This window comes from Macaca nemestrina, chromosome 17 (genome assembly GCF_043159975.1).
Source record: "Macaca nemestrina isolate mMacNem1 chromosome 17, mMacNem.hap1, whole genome shotgun sequence".
Classification (NCBI taxonomy): Eukaryota; Metazoa; Chordata; class Mammalia; order Primates; family Cercopithecidae; genus Macaca; species Macaca nemestrina.
The window spans coordinates 85,728,125-85,746,324 of record NC_092141.1 but is presented as its reverse complement, the minus strand read 5'-3'; the positions used below and the strand labels follow the sequence as shown (position 1 = coordinate 85,746,324).

General features: G+C 52.2%; 1 protein-coding gene across 3 annotated transcripts in view; it reads left to right on the top strand.

Moving 5' to 3' along the window:
- The first annotated feature begins 1,468 nt into the window (after positions 1 to 1,468).
- LOC105469212 (matrix remodeling associated 7) overlaps positions 1,469 to 18,200 on the top strand; it is a 33,044-nt gene continuing 16,312 nt past the window's right edge. The window contains exon 1 of one of the 3 annotated variants that reach the window (XM_011719980.3): positions 1,469 to 1,845. In XM_011719980.3, the coding sequence (XP_011718282.2) occupies positions 1,504 to 1,845 (342 nt within the window). In that variant the 5' untranslated portion in view covers positions 1,469 to 1,503. The remainder of the gene's footprint in view (positions 1,846 to 18,200) is intronic. The other 2 variants (XM_011719981.2, XM_011719983.2) reach the window with 2 other exon arrangements.

Genomic DNA, 18,200 nt, shown 5'->3' with positions numbered 1-18,200 from the left:
AAAGTTCCACAGTGGTCAAAAGCTAGTTGCCCATAAATAAAGCCTATTTCACTTTTTTTTTTTTTTTTTTTTTTTGAGACGGAGTCTTGCTCTGTCTCCCAGGCTGGAGTGCAGTGGCGGATCTCGGCTTACTGCAAGCTCCGCCTCCCGGGTTCACGCCATTCTCCTGCCTCAGCCTCCCGAGTAGCTGGGACTACAGGCGCCCGCCACCGCGCCCGGCTAATTTTTTGTATTTTTAGTAGAGACAGGGTTTCACCGTGGTCTCGATCTCCTGACCTTGTGATCCGCCCACCTCGGCCTCCCAAAGTGCTGGGATTACAGGCGTGAGCCACCACGCCCGGCCACATTTTATAGTTGGGGGCTCTTTTCATCAACCACCACTAAAAGGAAATGCATGGCCCTTTTAATATCATGCAGTGCAGCAGAATTCAGCTCTCCCTGTTGCTGGGGGGTCTTGTTTGTATATCTTCATTTAAAAAGAAGCACTTCATCTCACATCTTGGTTTGTATCACAGATCAGCTCAGGCACTGTAATTTTCCCAAAAAAGTATTAAATGCATCCTCAGCAAAAACTGGAACCGTGTTTTTTTAACATTAGGCCTTATGTTTGGCATGATACCTGACATGCCCGTCTTGTGTTTATTTAAAATAACTAAAGAGTGGGTGGGGCGTGGTAGGAAAATATGTTTTTGGTTACAACGTGTTTATCTCAAAATCCACTGTTCAGCAACAGAGGCCTGGGAGGACCTGGAGAAACAAAAACAATAGCCTTCATTTCCTTCACTGCACCCTCCCACCCTGCATGCATTCTGGAATTGTGCAAAGAAGAAAGTCCGGTAGGAGGAATAGCGTTGACCAAGGACCTGCAGCTGAATTTCAGGTCTAGGGGCGGGGGAGCCATGTTATGTTACAGGGAGGCCTGTGTTGAAGACTGCTGGCCTCAGCGCCGAAGGGAGCATTCACTGGCTGGGATCTGGAGATGTCCTCTGTGAAAGTGCATTAAGGCAACCCTAAGGATTAAAAGCAACTCCTGACATGCCTATAAAAACGGCAGTGGCTAAACGTAATCCGGCTTTTCATTGTTTTACAAGGCAATCCAGGCTGCTGTTTCCATGAATCTTCCCGGGTTTGCTTGTCTCTCTGCATTCCCCAACTAGCACTGATATTTCCAAAATGCTCTAAGACGAACTGCTGTACCAAGGCCAAAGATGACAACCTCAGGGCACATCATACAGTATTTCAAATTGAACCTGAGTTAAATGTGCCCCAAAGCGTCAAGGCTGCCCAGGCTGGGCAGGGGTTGGCTCTCCTGTGCCTCCCAGGGGGTCAGGGCTCTGCCCCCCTACACCCCAGCTTACAGCCTGTGCGTCACCACCGGGGGCCGGAGGATGCCATGGGCGGGGCGCGGGCGACGGGGGCTCCGCCCCGGGGCGGGGCGCGGCGACCGGGCGCGGCGGGCTCCCTCGGGGTCCCAGCGGGCCGGCACTCGGCGGCCGCGGCGCAATGGAGGCGCCGGCCGAGCTACTGGCCGCGCTGCCTGCGCTGGCCACCGCGCTGGCCCTTCTGCTCGCCTGGCTGCTGGTGCGACGTGGGGCGACCGCGAGCCCGGAGCCTGCCTGCACGCCCCCGGAACCCGCGCCCCCGGCCGAGGCCACCAGGGCCCCAGCGCCGTCCCGCCCCTGCGCCCCCGAGCCGGCGGCCGCGTCCGCGGGGCCGGAGGAGCCTGGGGAGCCCGCGGGGCCGGGGGAGCCCGGGGAGCCTGCGGGACCCGGGGAGCCCGAAGGGCCAGGGGATCCCGCGGTGGCGTCAGCGGAGGCGGAGGAGCAGGCGGCGGAGGCGAGGCAGGTACGCACCGCGGCCCCCGCGGCCCTCTCCCCACCCCCGGGGCTCCAGCCGCCGCTGCCGTTCCCCGCCGAGCCAGGGAGCGGGACCGCAGCCTCCAGCCCAGGCTGCCCCCGGGAAGCGCAGAACCCTCGGCCCACAGGAAATGCAGGTCCCGCCATGCTAAGCCGCAGGCCCGCAAAGTCGCCGCCCTCCCCCAGAAAGTGTGGCGAGGGGCGACCCCGAAGGAGTTTGTTTGGAGGTGTTTTGCTCTCCCCTCACCTCGGCCTCTCCCAGCCCAGGGCGTGCTCCGCAGCTGCTGGCTCCCAGGCCTCGCGACGGGACTTGGAATTTTGCTCCACACCCACCTCTGACCCCTCCCGCCCACCGGTTCCCAAATCCACGTGCCTATGGCTTATTTCAAGGCCTGCCATGAGAGTTATCTTGATGTTTAAAAAGTAGTACTTTCGGGGGGCGAGGGAGGAAAGCTGGCTTTTCTTTTTCAGTCAGCTTGAAGTCAAGATTTCAGAGTCAGTGCTGTGGTGTTTTGTGAAGCCCGTAGGCTGAGACTGAAAGAAAAGGCACCCGAGCCCAGCAGTTCTTTTTATTGTCGTTTTAAGCTACACATCTCCTAACACCCTCCTACCCCCACTCCCCCGGGTTGTAGGTAAGCTGGGCCTGGAGTGAAGATGCAGGATAAAGCCCTCCTGGAACACCAGGGAGCACCCCAAAGCGGCCCTCCCTGCCTCTGCCCCAGGCCTCCCACCATGCTGTCCGTCAGCTCGGGCCCTGGCCACCCTGTCTTGCCTGTGGATATCAGGAGAGGAATCGGATTTCCCTCATCCACTCATCCTAGTCCCTACACTCTAGACTGGAAACCTGTGTGCTCATGTTCCCAGGAGTTCACCACGCTTGGCTGGTCCAGGCCACCGCCATGGTCTCCAGTCGGATTGTAATCCCTTGTTCTTACCCCTGAGCTCCTTTTCTTGGAAGGGAGGAGAGCCGGGATGCGCGTTGTCTGCGTGCCTACGTGCCCACTCTGTCCTGTGCTGGACACAATGGTTTACCCTGGAGAGAAGCCCTTCGGGGGAGGAGGAGGCAGCCAGGCTGTGCTCAGAGGCATTTCTCTTTGCTGAGTAAGTGCGCCAGACCCCATCTGAGCAGGCGCTTTGCTTGACAAGTGGGTGACTAATTGTGTCATTAGAGAGGATTCTAACCAGCCCGTTTAATGGGGTGGGGGATCGGGGGGCAAGCCCTGCCGTTCTTGCTTGAGGTGGGCTTGCAGACCTCAGGGGGTGATGGGGGAGGGGGGCGGTTCGGACATGTGCTGACCTGTTGTGTTTGCTCCCATATTTGGGATTCCTGCCTCCGTCGAGGTCTCGCGGGAGCAGGAGAGGCCTTTAGACAGTTCTGGAGCCGTCATGCACCCTCAGTCAGTCAGCCCTGGCCTTACAGGGCTGTCCCTTTATCACCCACACCAGGCTCTGGACTGAAGTGCAGAATGTCCTTTAGCAGCGCCCTGTCTTATCTCAATCCTGTGGGGCACGACGCTTGAAGAACTTTTTACAAGGCTTTCAGCTCTCAGCACATGATACCTACAGGAATAGGTTCATTGGTGTTTAAATAGGGCCCCTCGCATAATTTTCCTCTGTCTGGGCGAATGCACGTCCTCTGAGGCTGAATGGGTGCTCTGAAGGACAAGGCAGTACAGGGGTTCACATGCCAGCCAGCCCCCATAACATAGGTGCCAGTGAGGATGACTTGAGGCTTGTGTTTGTCCTCCCGGTAAAGCATCCTCCAGAGGGAACCCACCCAACAGGAGAATTCGACTGAAGTTAGTGTCCTTCCCCTTTGGGCTCCAGTCCCCAGGCCTTCCTGAGCTGGCCAAAGCTCCCCCAAAACTCCTGCCTGCAAACATTAAGCCAGGTGCTGTGGGGACACAGATACTGTGTCATCCCACCCACTCCCAGTGGTGGCATTACTTAAGAAGCTGCTTAGAAATTGTCTTAATGAGCTTCAAGTCAGTGACAAGTAAAAAAAAAAAAAAAAGGAAAAGAAATTGTCCTGAAGTGTACTCCAGCATTTCCAAGAGCTTCCAGTGCTTTCTTCTGATGATCACACTGCTGGGGCTTGGAGGACAGATCAGGAAAAAGGCCCCCTGGGGAAGACAACTCAAATCGGGGTTGGGAAGTAGGGTGATACCCTCTGCCAGCCTCCTTCTTCCTCCCTCCCTCCCTCCCTAAGCAAACCCCATCAACAGCAAGGGAGGAGGGTAACACCACCTGCTGTTAGCTCGGAAGTCACTGCCCTGGGGAGCAGCGTGTAACTCACCTCTCCCCTCCCTCTTCATTTTCCATTAACTGCTTCCTTTCTAATCCAGTCCTCTCCCTTCCCAAGGATGCCTGGGCTGGCTGGGGCAGCTGCTGCCACCGACTACAAAGCTGATTATTGAGAGGATCTCTCACCCCGGGAAGCAGCCTTCAGCTGCTGTTGGGGATCACTCAGGAGCGTCCCCTAGGTGCACGGTACCCTCTTTGGCCAAGGACAAAGTAGTGGGGAGGGGCCACTGTAGGCTGAGACCCTGAAAATGGACCAAAGAAATGGGGATGAGATCAGTGCAGCCTCCCCAGGGCAGCACGGGCCAGGGCAGGGAGGCTGAGAAGAAGCAGAAAGATACTGCTAGAACCTCTTTTTCTTTCTCTCCTAAGGATTAGCGAGGGGTGGGCTGTGAGGAAGCATTACAGGCAAGTCCTGTTCACACAAAGAATCATGAGCCAACGAAGTCAAGAACAAGAGCTGGCCTCTTTTCAGGCCAGGACTCAGGGCTTTCTTGGTGCTCTTGTGTAGGTTGGGGTTTTAGGATTGCCAGGCCTCTTACCTAATGGAGTTGTGGATTCGAGCAAGGCTGGATGGTTGGATTCCCAAACAGTGGTCATTGGCAAAGCGTCAAGGGTCATTTGAATAGCACTAGAGTTAAATCTCTTGTCTGTGCCAGGACTCAAGTATCTCGGCACTTGGGGCCTATCTCTGCTCAAAGACAGACTAGAGGCCAGGCACGATGGCTGAAGCCCGTAATCCCAACATTTTGGGAGGCTGAGGTGGGAGGATCACCTGAGGTCAGGAGTTCGAGACCAGCCTGGCCAACATGGCAAAACCCTGTCTCTACTAAAAATACAGAAATTAGCCAGGCATGGTGGGGGGCGCCTGTAATCCCAGCTACTCAGGAAGCTGAGGCAGGAGAATCACTTGAACCCAGGAGGCTGTGGTTGCAGTTGAGCCAAGATTGTGCCATTGCACTCCAGCCTGGGTGACAGAGCAAGACTCTGTCTCAAAAAAAAAAAAAAAAAGACAGAGTAGGGACTTCCTGCAAGGCAGTGGGCCGGTGTCATGCACAGAGAGACTCTTCTAGATTTAATTGGGATTTAGGAGATTAAAGCAATATGACACATAAATACAATCTTGATCCTTGATTGGATTCTCGATCAGGGATGGGAGTAGGGAGCTATAAAAGACACACTGGAGATAATTGAGACATTTTTTAAATAAATGGGTGTGTTAGGTAAGCTTATTGAATCAACGCTGAATATTTTGTGTACAATACCGGCAGATGGCTGTGTAAACAATGGCCTTATCCTTAGGAAGATGCATGCTGAAACATTTTGGGATGTGGGTGTGTATGGAGAGAGAGAGAATGCAAAGATGGCAAAATGTTAACAACTGGTGAATCTAGGTGAAGGGTGTGTGGTATTCATTGTATTATTCTTTCAACTTTTCTGTAGGTTTGGAATTTTTCAAAAGAGAATGTTGAAACAAAGAAGCCCAGTGGGAAATTTCTTGGGAAAGGGGTTGATTTTTTAGCCACTCTGGTGGTGGTGGTCTGAGTGGGTAGCACAGCCTCCATCTGTCTGTCTTCACCATGTGACTTGGGCCTGGTCCCCTGAAGTCATCCTGCTGTCAGGTCCACCTGTGTCCTCTGCCCTCACCAACCTGTTCACCATAGGTGTGGGCTCTGGAAGCTGCGGAGACCCCAGCCTTCCCAGAATGACCCAGGAGCGGGTGAACTTCCCCATCATCTGTCCTGCGTTTGTGATGGCAGTGTGGGCCTTTGTGATGGCAGTGTGGTCCTACTTTCTGTTCTCTTAGCAAAATCTCAGAAGCCAAGTAGTGGAGGGCCAAGCAGATATTTGCCAGTTGTTTATATCACTTTAGGTCCTTGTCTTTAAGCAGCTTAGGCTGATATATCAAAATACCACAGACTGGGTTGCTTAAACAACAGGCATTATTGCCTACACTTTTGGAGGCTGGGAAGTCCAAGATGAGGTATTGGCAGATTCTGGTTTTGGTGAGGGCTCTCTTTTTGACTTGCAGACAGCCACCTTCTTGCTGTACTTTCACATGCCAGAGGGAGAGGAATGTCTCTTCCTCTTCTTATCAGGGCCCTCATAGCATTGTAGGGGCGCCACCATCGTGACCTCATCTAAATCTCATCTCCCAAAGGCCCCCACCTCCAAATACCATCACACTGGGGGTTAAGGCTTCAACAGATGGATTTGCAGGGGACACAAATATTTAGTCCAGAACAGGCCCAGTGACTTACTGGGGAAAAAAACTAGAAATAATCCAGATGTTCATTAATTAGCACATTGGATTCATTAGCAAATTAGTATGAAATAAGTAAAAAGGTAGAACGTAAAATATTGCATTCACAATAATTATAATGATATAGAGCAACTGAATAGAAGATGCCTTGGAGGGCTGTCAGTGGACTTCTATATTCAGTAGTTCCAGTGGGTATTTTTTTGTAAAGTTGTTTGAGCGCATAACTTAATTTTTTTCCACATATGAAAGAAGTCCAGGGGCTTTCCTAATAGCTAAACTTTGTTCTTTCCGAGAGAAAGAGTCTTGGTTACAGACTCATGTCAGCTAGAATTTTCTGCTTAGCAAGGAGTACGTTTTTAAAGAATATGTCTTGAGAAAAAAGCCACCTAGCTTTGGAGAGCTAGAAATGAAATGGTGAGCATGCAAACAGTTTCTGTTTTGTAGCCCTGCTCTTTCCCAGTCAGTCCAAACCACAGTGTGGGAGGAGGGAGACCAGCCTGGGCCTCTGGTGGACAGTCTTCCGGAGAAATGCCAGATCCCTGATGGTTAGGAGTATTTCTGAAACAACCTGCATTTGGCCACACTGGGCTTGCCACTGTTAAGGACAGATGTATGGAACAGGACGAGGAGATCAGGTTCAGAAGCCCCTTCTCTAAGGGGGCCTCATGCAAAGCTCTTTCCAGCATTCTTTTTTTGTTTTTGAAATGGAGTTTTGCTCTTGTCACAAAGGAGTGCAGTGGCGCAATCTCAGTTCACTGCAACCTCCACCTCCCGGGTTCCAGCAATATTCCTGCCTCAGCCTCATGAGTAGCTGGCATTACAGGCATGCACCACTATGTTTGGCTAATTTTTGTATTTTTAGTAGAGATGAGGTTTTACCATGTTGGCCAGGCTGGTCTTGAACTCCTGGCCTCAATGATCCTCCTGCTTCGGCCTCCCAAAGTGCTGGGATTACAGGCGGGAGTCATCACGCCCAGCCCTGTTTTCGGCATTCTTACTGCTTGCTGCTTGGTCAAAAGACTGGAAAGGGCCAAGCGCAGTAGCACTTTGGGAGGCCAAGGCGGGAGGATCACTTGAGTTATGAAAGTAGAGCCTGCAGTGAGCTGTGAAAGCACCACTGCACTCCAGTCTGGGTAGCAAGACCCTGTCTCAAAAAAAAGAAAAAAAAAGAAAAAACTGAAAAGGAAGCTGGAGGGTGCTGCAGCAGTCATTCTAGTCATTGTGTCCCTTGCTGCGGGGCAGTAGAAGCAATGCTGTTTTCTTTTTCTTTTTTTTTGGAGACAGAGTTTCCCTCTGTTACCCAGGCTGGAGTGCAGTGGTGCAATCTCAGCTCACTGCAACCTCTGCCTCCTGGGTTCAAGTGATCCTCCTGCTTGCCTCAGCCTCCTGAGTAGCTGGGATTACAGGTGGCCACCACCACGCCCGGCTATGATGCTGTTTTCTGGAGACAGGGTTACATTGGCTAAAAAATGGCTACATGAGATTTAATGGCTCAGAGAAAACCCATTGCAGGACTTATGGAACTTGTTTGTCTTCAACTGTTGCCTCTGAATTGCCGTAGGACTTACAGAAGTGATTGTCCACTTTCCAGGCATCAGCTCCAGTTTTTCTGTTTGTTTTTTTCAATGTGTCCTTTTTTTTTTTTTTTTTTTTTTTGACCTAGGGCCTCGGCTGGTGCAATGGTGTTGGGTTATCAGAATTTGTTGACATTAGTGTCACTAAACTTGATATACAACCCCCTACTGCTAAAGTTAACTGGCTTTAAAAAAAAAAAAAAAAAAAAACAGGTTCTCACTCTGTCACCCAGGCTGGAGTGCAGTGGCACAGTGTCAGTTCACTGCAACCTCTGCCTGCTAGGCTCAAGCCATCCTCCTACCTCAGCCTCCCGAGTAGCTGGGACCACAGGCACGCACCACTACACCTGGATAAATTTTGTATTTTTTGTAGAGATGGGGTTTTGCCATGTTGCCCAGGTTGGTCTCAAAGTGCTGAGCTCAAGCAATCTGCCAACCGCTGCCTCCCAAAGTGCTGGGATTACAGGTGCGAGCCACTGCGCTCAACCCTTCAGCTCCAGTTTTGTGGCCTGTGTATGTGTGTATTTAATGTTTTCAAGTGAGAACTCCTTGCACACATTTATAACCCGCTGACCAACCTGACGTCTGGGTGAGACAACCCTGGCAGATTCTCAGCAAGGACCTTCTTGTGTGATGACCTTGGTATTAATCGCTTTTCTCCTGGCCTGATTCTTATTTGCTGAGGACTCAGAGTCTGAGATAAATCTTGCTGTTTTGAAACAAGGTCTGGTTCTGTCACCCAGGCTGCAGTGCCGTGGTGCAATCTCAGCTCACTGCAACCTCCACCTCCTGGGCTCAAGCCGTCCTCCCACCTTAAGAGAAGAAAATGCCACCAGCCCAGTGGGGTTCTGCTGGAGATCTACTATGGAGTAGCAAACGCTACTCCATAGTCAAGTCAGCCATTAGCCTTTCATGAAGTTATTCCTATGGTAAGGGCTCCTCAAGATATATGTGTGTGTGTGTGTGTGTGTGTGTGTGTGTGTGTGTATGTGTGTGTGTGTGTGTGTGTGTTTTAAGAGGGAGTGTCGCTCTGTCACCCTGGCTGGAGTGCAGTGGCGCAGTCTCAGCTCACTACAACCTACCCCTCCCAGGTTCCAGCGATTCTCCTGCCTCAGGCTCCCAAGTAGCTGGGATTACAGGCGCCTACCACCACATCCAGCTAATTTTTGTATTTTTAGTAGACACAAGGTTTCGCGGGTTACAGGCCAGGCTGGCCTCAAACTCCTGCCCTCAAGCGATGCACTTGCCTTGGCCTCCCAAAGTGCTGGGATTACAGGCGTGAGCCACTGCACCCGGCCCTCAAGAGATTTTAAAAACTGACCACCTGCCTTCTTCTTCTTTTATTTGTTTATTTAGAGAACCAGGCTGGGGTGCATTGGCGCAATCATAGCTCACTGCAGCCTTGACCTCTTGGGCTCAAGGGGTCCTCATGCCTCAGCCTCCTGAATAGCTGGGACTGCAGGTGCACACCACCACACCCAGCTAATTTTTTAACTTTTTGTAGAGATGGTGTCTTGCTGTGTTGCCCAGGCCTGGTCTTGAACTCCTGGCCTCAGTCCAGCCTCCTGCCTCTGCCTCCTGAGGCTCTGGGATTACAGATGTGAACTGCTGTGCCCAACCCTTATCTTCTGTTACTATATTTAAAGCTGGTCGTGGTCAAAATTGTTCAACCTGGTTTTCCCCAATAAGATTATGCCATTTTCTCCAACCCTCTTCCATCGGATTTTATTCATCTCTTAGTTTTCTTCTCTGTCATATATTTTCTCTATCCCAAAATGTAGCGCCTAGAATTCGACCTGATATTCCCTGACAGGGGTTGCGGAGAGTACAGATTGCTGCCCAAGAGTGTTTTGTCTTTTTTTTTTTTTTTTTTTTTTTTTCCTTTTTGTGGAGAACGGGGTGTCGCTATATTACCCAGGCAGGTCTCGAACTCCTGGGCTCAAGCTGTCCTCACCGCGCCCGGCCCCAAGGGCGTTTTGTTGTTGTTGTTTTCCTTTTTTGTTTTTTAAATGAAGCTTTTGATGTCCTCTAAATCCTCTTTGTAGGAACTTGCCAAAAACTGTTAATCTGATAGGATTGAATCTGGCATGCTCCAGTCATCTGAGCAAGAGAGTTTGTTTAGGGCTTGTGAATGTGCCCTTGATTGGGATGTGAGGTTGGAATGCAGGACGACGCTTTTAGTCTGGACATTGGAACACAGCGGTGGGCCCTAGGCGGGGGTGGGGCCCGGATGGGGTCATGCTCCTTGCAGAAACAGTGATCCGGTCTCTCCCCAGACACCCCCACCTGCAACATACTCCCTCCTTGTCAGCTGCTTCCCCAGCACACTCCCTCTGCTCTTTGCCCTGCTAGAAGAGCTCATGCCCATACTATCCACTGCAGGACTCCTGGACCAGGCCCGCCTTGCTGCCTTCAGAACACACCTGCCGCCCCATCCTCCTGATCAACAGCTGATGGTGCCCACATCTATACGCCCAGCTCTCGCCTCCCCTGATCTCCCTGGCCCCTGGCTTGTGTATGTGCACCTCAGCCCAGCACGCTGACCAGTGCCTCATTTCTGCTGCCCCCACCCGGCATTCCTCATCTCACCCCGGATCCACCCCCAACGCTCAGCTGCTCAGACCAAAGGCCCAGGCTCGTCCTTGTCGTCCTGCCTCCCTCTCGCCCTGAAGACCTGCTGTCTGCAGTTCTGGTCACCTCTCTCCAGAGTGTGTCCCGAGAGCAGCCCTCCCTCCTCCCATCTTTCTGGCGCCTGCTTCCGTGGCTGTTTGGTGACCTCCTCACTGGTCTCCCTGTTTCCCATCCTCCCCACCCCTGCCAGGCTCTCCCAACAACCAGCATGACCTTCCTAGCACAGCACCCCCAACAGCCCCTGCTCACAGCCCTCCACGTGCAATTCCAAACGTCCCACAGCCCCAGGCCCAGGAACACCCTGCCTACTCGGGCTCTACTCCCAGCCCTCTGCGGCCACAGATTCCTTTCTGGTGCTTAGACCTGCCAGCCCTGCATCCACGTCAGGACCCTGCCCAGCACACCCCTCCCTGCCTGAGCCTCCACGCAGTCAGTCCTCACCTCTCTCCGTGTCCTTGCCCCAGTGAGCGGATGTAAAGTACCCCGCCCCGCCCCCCTGCCCGCCCACTCTCTCTCCAGTGCATCGTCGCGTTGGGCTTTCTTCATAGCCCTTCGTCCGGTCTGAGGTCATCTTTTATTTCAGTGCGCGTTGTCTGCCGCAGTGGAACGCCTGCTCCGGAGAGCAGGGCCCTTGCCCGCCACGTCCCAGCTCCTGCAACAGGCCCGCACGCAGTAGGCACCTGTTGAGTAAATACACCGCATGCCACAAAAAAGAAAGAACGGAAATCGCTGTGGGCTCCTGCCTAGAGGCAGGGCCTGTCTCTTTGTCTCCCACCTGGGGCAGCAGGAAGGCATCTTGCTTCTCTCCCTGCCCAGGCCTCTAGCCCAGTGCTCTGCACAGCCGCCTGCAGTTCTTGCCCTCGAGCTGTGTGTTACGCCTCAGAGAGGAAGACTGCTCGGTAAGGTAGTGAGTTCCCTGTGCCGGAAGTGTTCAAACAGAGATGGATACCAGCAGTTCATCCCAGGTTCCCTCAGCAAGTGTTTTTCCTTAGGCGAAAGCCACATTAGGTCAGTGGTTTTCCAACATTTTGTAAAACACTGGATCCTGGCCGTGTCTGGTGGCTCATGCCTGTAATCCCAGCACTTTGGGAGGCTGAGGCGAGCAGATCACCTGAAGTCAGGAGTTCGAGACCAGCCTGGCCAACATGGCAAAACCCAGTCTGTACTAAAAATACAAAAAGCCAGGTGTGGTGGCACATGCCTGTAATCCCTACTTGGGACTAATCAGCTACTTGGGAGGCTGAGGCGGGAAAATCGCTTGAACCCAGGAGGTAGAGGTTGCAGTGAGCCGAGATTGTGCCACTGCACTCCAGCCTGGGTGACGGCGTGAGACTCCGTCTCAAAAGTAAATAAATAAATAATAATAATAAAACACTGGATCCCTTCTTGCCTCTTCAGTGTCACATGGAAGCCCAGGACATAAAGCAAAAACAGAGCTGCTCTGGGTGGCAGTCTAGGCTCCTTTTACTCTGTCTGCTCCTCCTTGCAGCAGTCTCTGCAAACCTAGAGTAGAGTTAAAGGGCCTCCAAATCAGGTCCTGTGACCTTGGGGGACCCCTGCCCAGACAGAGGAAGGAGAAGGGTGCAGAGGTGAATGTGGAACGACAGATCACGTTCTTGAGGCCATGGTGCAAACAGCACCCCGAGTCCCAGCCCACCACCCCCACCTAGTGGCACCCCCGGTTCTTAGCCATCAAGGAGAGAGACCTCACCCAATCTGATGGCAGGAGAATCTGAAAGTAGAACTTGGAGAAACAGAGATTATTATATTGAAATTGAACAAGGTTGGGCAATGTAGGCAGGTGGCATGGGTTTTGAGCAGGAAAAGCATTATGAAGCTAGCATTTGAAGATATTCTTAAAGCTGGATGAGGGCTGGGTGTGGTGGCTCATGCCTGTAATCCCAGCACTTTGGGAAGTTGAGGCAGGAGAATGGCTTGAGCCCAGGAGTTTGAGACCACCCTGAGCAACATAGTGAGACCCAATCTCTTCAAAAAATAAGAAAACTAGCTGGGAGTTGTGGCACATGCCTGTGATCCCAGCTACTTAGGAGGCTGATGGTGGAGGATTGCTTAAGCCCAGGGAGGTTGAGGCTGCAGTGAGCCATGATTGAAACACTGCATTCCAGCCTGGGATACAGAATGAGACCATCTCCCAAAAAAGGATGAATTGGAGGAGAGCAGATGTAGGTGCCACATGAAGTCATCGAGTAGTTGTAGCAGGAGAACAGAGAATAAAGGGGTGAAGCCAGAAGCCTGTTGGAGTGAAGGGGAGACTCTAGAATTCAGAATAGAAGGGAAGTCAGTGCCCGGTACGGTGACTCATGCCTGTAATCCCAGCACTTTGGGAGGCCGAGGCGGGCGGATCACTTGAGGTCAAGAGTTTGAGACCAGCCTGGCCAATATGGCAAAGCCCTGTCTACTAAAAATACAAAAATTAGCTAGGGGTGGTGGCATGCACCTGTAATTCCAGCTACTCGGGAGGCTAAGGCAGGAGAATCTCTTGAACCCGGGAGGCAGAGGTTGCAGTGAGCAGAGATCGCACCATTGCATCCCTGCCTGGGCAACAGAGCGAAACTCTATCTCAAAAGAAAGAAAAAAAAAAGGAAGGAGATCAGGTTGGAATCAACATTCCCAGGCCATGTTAAGGTATCAGAGATGCTGTGGCTGCCAAGAAAAACTGGACAAGTGAGGGGGTCAGTTTGAGACTTGGGTTTCTAGGTTCTGGACAGAAGTTCCTGGGACATGTCTCATCCAGGTGCAAATACGGATTTAGAGAGTGGAGCCTGTGTGTCCCCAGCCTGGAGTTGTAGTTTGGAGGAGGAGATGGCTGAGTTGTTTTGCTAGGTGTGGAGGAACAGTGGTGACCCCTGCCCCAGCCTGTCCTCCCTGCCCACCACCAAGCCCCCAGAGCTGATGCCAGCTGGGCTTTGCTGCTCGCCCTGCAGCTGATGCTCCCCCCACCCCCATTGCAAAAGATGAGCAGCCGATTGGCTAATGGAGTCCTTCTGGAAGGAGTGAGAGCATTGTCAGGCACTCTGGAGGCAGCCCTGGGCCTGGCCCATTCTGGGGTGGGGGAGGCCTTTTGTCGCCTTCCTGTTATTTCTGTCCTTGCCTGCCGCAGGCAGGGGAGGGACAGATGCCCTCTCGGGAGTTAGGAATGGCCTGCCTCCTGGAGCCACTGTCCTCTAAAGTCATTCTGGATTAGCCAGCGGGATTGGTGCAGCACAGCAGGCAGCAGCTCTGGTGGCCACAGGGCCACAACAGACCCTCTTTGCACTGCCCCATAGCAGAACCATCTCCTTGGGTAGCTGACACACAGACAGAAATCTGTCTCTATCACTGTCTGTCTCTCTGTTGTGTTTCTGTCTCTCCCCCGCCTCCCTTCTCTTATCTAGCCCTCTCTTCTCTCACCTCCCACCTCCCCTCTCTCCCTCTCCCGACTTCAGCACTTTGCATCACGCTTGAATCAGTTTGAATCAGCCAGGGCAGCCATAAATGGCAGCGTGCAGCCTGCAGGGCATGAGCTTGGTTCACTGTCTCTCCCAGCTACTGCAGCCTGGCCGGGCCCCTCAGCTTGGCCTCCGGGGCACCCTGGTCCTAGGCTCCTGGCACTGGGGAGGCCGTCAGGAGGCACGTCCCCTTTGCCTTCCCCCTCCTGCCTCCATCTCCTCCATGGGAGGGAAAAGCTGAGTTAGAAAATTATCCCAGAACATGACATTAAAACATGGTCTCTATTCAGTCATAAAATGCTGAGGCTCTGGTCAGTGAAGTGATGGAGCTTGGGCTCAGCCCAGCCTGCCCTGGGGACCAACCAGCTGCCTGTCTCAGTTCACTCTTTCCATGAAATTGATTGACTTTCATCAGAAACATGATGTATTCGTTTGCCAGAGCTGCTACAACAAAACGCCACAAACTGGGCACCTCCAGCAACAGACGTTTCTTTTCCCAGAATTCTGCAGACTGGAGGGCCAAGTTCAAGGTGGCCGCAGGTTTGGGTCCTCCTAAGCCCTGTCTCCCTGGCTTGCAGTTGGCCTCCTTCTCTGCCTCCTCACATGGTCTTTCCTCCGTGCACTCACAACCCTTGTGTCTGTGTGTGTGTTCAAGTTTCCTCTTATAAGGAAGCAGTCCTTGGGTGAGGCCCACCCTGATGGCCTCATTCTAACCTAATCACCTCTTTAAAGGCCGTGTTTCCCAATAGAATCAAGCTGAGAGGTAGCTGGGGCTAAGTCTTCAGCATATGAATTGGGGCGTGGAACACAGTTCAGCCCATGAGCCGAGTAGCCTGAACACTCCTGGGACCAAGGGCATGGACAGGAACTCCGCAGTGATGAGGGCCTTGGGTGAGGTTTGAGTCAGCGCTCGAGCAGCTGCTCAGTTCCGTTTCCTTTAAGACCCCAGGAAGAATCAGCTGCATACTCTGTTGGAAAGGATCCTGGTTGCGCCCAGCATGGCACAGCTGCCTCATGGTGGGAAGGACTCAGACCATGAGACCCTGGAGAGATTGCCTTTGGCCGGCCACACCTTTACTGATTCATTCAGCACTGAGCTGAAGACCAGATGCCTTTAGCATCACAGTGTGGGCCTTTACCGTCTCTCCCCTGAGCCCCGTACCCTCTTCTCATAGTTCCTCCTGCCTCTTCTCTTGCCCCTATTGCGATCCTCCCACCTCAGTCTCCCAGGTGCGCTCTCATTCTGTTTGTCCCTATTTATTTTTTTGTTTGTTAAAAAATTTTGTATTGATACCTGTTTTTTATTTTTATTTATTTTTTTTAGAGGCAGGGTCTCCCTCTGTCACTCAGTTGGAGTGCAGTAACACCGTCATAGCTCACTGCAGCCTTAAACTCCTGGACTCAAGCAATCTTCCCACCTCAGCCTCCCAAGTGCCTGGGGCTACAAGCACATGCCACCACCCCGGCTAATTTAACTTTTTGTAGAGTTGGGGGGTCTCACTTCATTACCCAGGTTGGTCTCGAACTCCTGGCCTCAAGCAACCCTCCCACCTCGGCCTCCTAAAGTACTGGCATTACAGGTGTGAGCCACCACGCCTAGCCTTGTCTGTCCCTGTTTGAAAGCTTCAGGTGGTTTCTCACTTCCTGAAGAATGAAACCAAATGCTTTAGTGTCCTGTATATGATCTCTGTGGTTGCAGACCCTGCATTTCTGTGCAGTTTCTTTCTTTCTTTCTTTCTTTCTGTCTGTCTGTCTGTCTGTCTGTCTGTCTTTCTGTATTTTTAGTAGAGACGGGGTTTCATTGTGTTAGCCGGGATGGTCTCGATCTCCTGACCTCGTGATCCACCCACCTCGGCCTCCCAAAGTGCTGGGATTACAGGCAAGAGCCACCGCACCTGACCTCTTCCTTTTTTCTTTTTGAGACAGAGTTACACTCTGTCACCCAGGCTGGAATGCAGTGGCACAATCTCGGCTTACTGCAACCTCTGCCTCCCGGGTTAAAGAGATTCTCCTGCCTCAGCCTCCCGAGTAGCTGGGATTACAGGCAGGCACCACCACGCCCCGCTAATTTTTTATTTTTTTAGTAGGGGGGGGGTCTCACCATGTTGGCCAAGCTGGTCTCGAACTCCTGGCCTCAAATGATCCACCTGCCTTAGTCTCCCAAAGTGCTGGGATTACAGGCAATAAGCCACCACACCTAGCCTCTGCACACTATTTCTGACCATGTCACACCCACCCTGCAATCATACCCAAGTCTGTGGAGTCATTGGAAGAGCCGAGGTGTTCCGTGCCTCCATGCCTTTACATGGGCTGTACACTCTGCCCAGATGCCCTTCTCTCTGCATCTGCCTGGCAAGCCCATCTTGGACCCAGTATGACTTTCTCATCCACTCTAAGGCCTTGCCTGCTCCCCGCAGACACAGCTGAGCTCCCTTTCCTCCAGGCCCCCACCGTGCACATTCCTGAAAACATAGCTGCAAACTTGAATGTGCCAAAGCGGAAGGAAAGACAGACATGCCATGAGGGAAGCACGAAGGTGAAATCCTTAGTGCCAGCTCTCTGTTGGGCACAGCCTTAGACAATGGAGCTCTGGTATTTCACATGAGGTTTTGCTTTATCCCTTCCCATCCCGTTGCACACACACCTGAGGCTGAAGAGCCACCTCTTGCGGAAGGGTTTGTGTCTTTGTCTCCATTGCACTGTGTCTGAAACTGGCACTTCTTACTACTGGAGTTAGCACTTTCACTTTTCTGTTGTGTACACACTTTTATAAAATCAGGGCAAAATGAAATCGACACTGGTGGTTTTTTTGTTTTGTTTTTGAGATGGAGTTTCACTCTTGTCGCCCAGGCTGGAATGCAATGGCGTGATCTTGGCTCACTGCAACCCCCGCCTCCCAGGTTCAAGCGATTCTCCTGACTCAGCTTCCCAAGTAGCTGGGATTACAGGCGCCTGCCACCACACCCAGCTAATTTTTTAGTAGACACAGGGTTTCACTTTGTTGGCCAGGCTGGTCTCGAACTCCTAACCTCAGGCAATCCATCCACCTCAGCCTCCCAAAGTGCTGGGATTACAGGCATGAGCCACCGTACCTGGCCCCCATTATTTTTTTTAAAAGTAAAACACAGCCGAGAGCAGGGAGGCTGAGGCAGGCGGATCCCTTGGGCCCAGGAGTTCAAGACCAGCCTGGGCAACATGGCAAAACTTCATCTATACCAAAAATAAACAAATTAGCCAAGCCTCATGGCCTGTGTCTGTAGTCCCGGGTACTAGGAAAGCTGTGGTAGGAGGATTGACGGAGCCTGGAAGGTCAAGGATGCAGTGAGCCGAGATGGCATCACTGTAACCCCAGCCTGGGTGACAGTAAGACCCGGTCTCAGTAATAACAATAATAATAATTGGAATTCGTTCAGTTATTATTAGTATATTCTCTAAAAGCCTAACAAGTTACCCAGGTAAAAGAATGTTATTTCCAGTAGAAGCCCAGGTGTGAGGCTCTGGGATGCCTCCATGGGGTACAGTTTGATAACTACTCTGAAAAAAACGTTCCATGGCTATCCAACCCTTGACCTCGGTGGAGCTGAAATTTGATGCAGGCAAATTTGAGATGTTCTTGGCCTGCAAAGGGTGAATATGGTGAGTGGTGGACAGGAGAGGTGTCAGTGGATGGTGGACACGGTGGTCCAGGGGCTGTGGGAGTTGGAATGGAGCGGCTCTTAGGCAGGATGGAACGGCCTCAAGACAAGCACACGGTGGGAAGGGGCCTCTCCAATGAGACTCTCCACCCGGGCCCACTCTAGGCCACTCACTGCTCTGGGCCCAGAGGGTCCTTGTCCCCCAAGCAGAAATTGGGCTCCTGGGCCTGTGCCCTTGCCCATCCAGATAAGTAGATGGAAGGGGGAGGGTTTGGCTGCCCCAGCTGGGGCCACAGGATTCAAGGGGCAATTTCCAAAAGAATAGGGGATTTCTGCAGAGACAAAAAACAAACTAAATGGCCCATTCAGCAGTGTTTTCAAACTTTTTTTTTATTAGGTGTCACTATAAGAAAGAAATTTTAAATTACCTCGTGTATATAAAGTCACACAACTACACCAGAAGTTTTTTGTTGTGTTGTTATTTTGTTTTC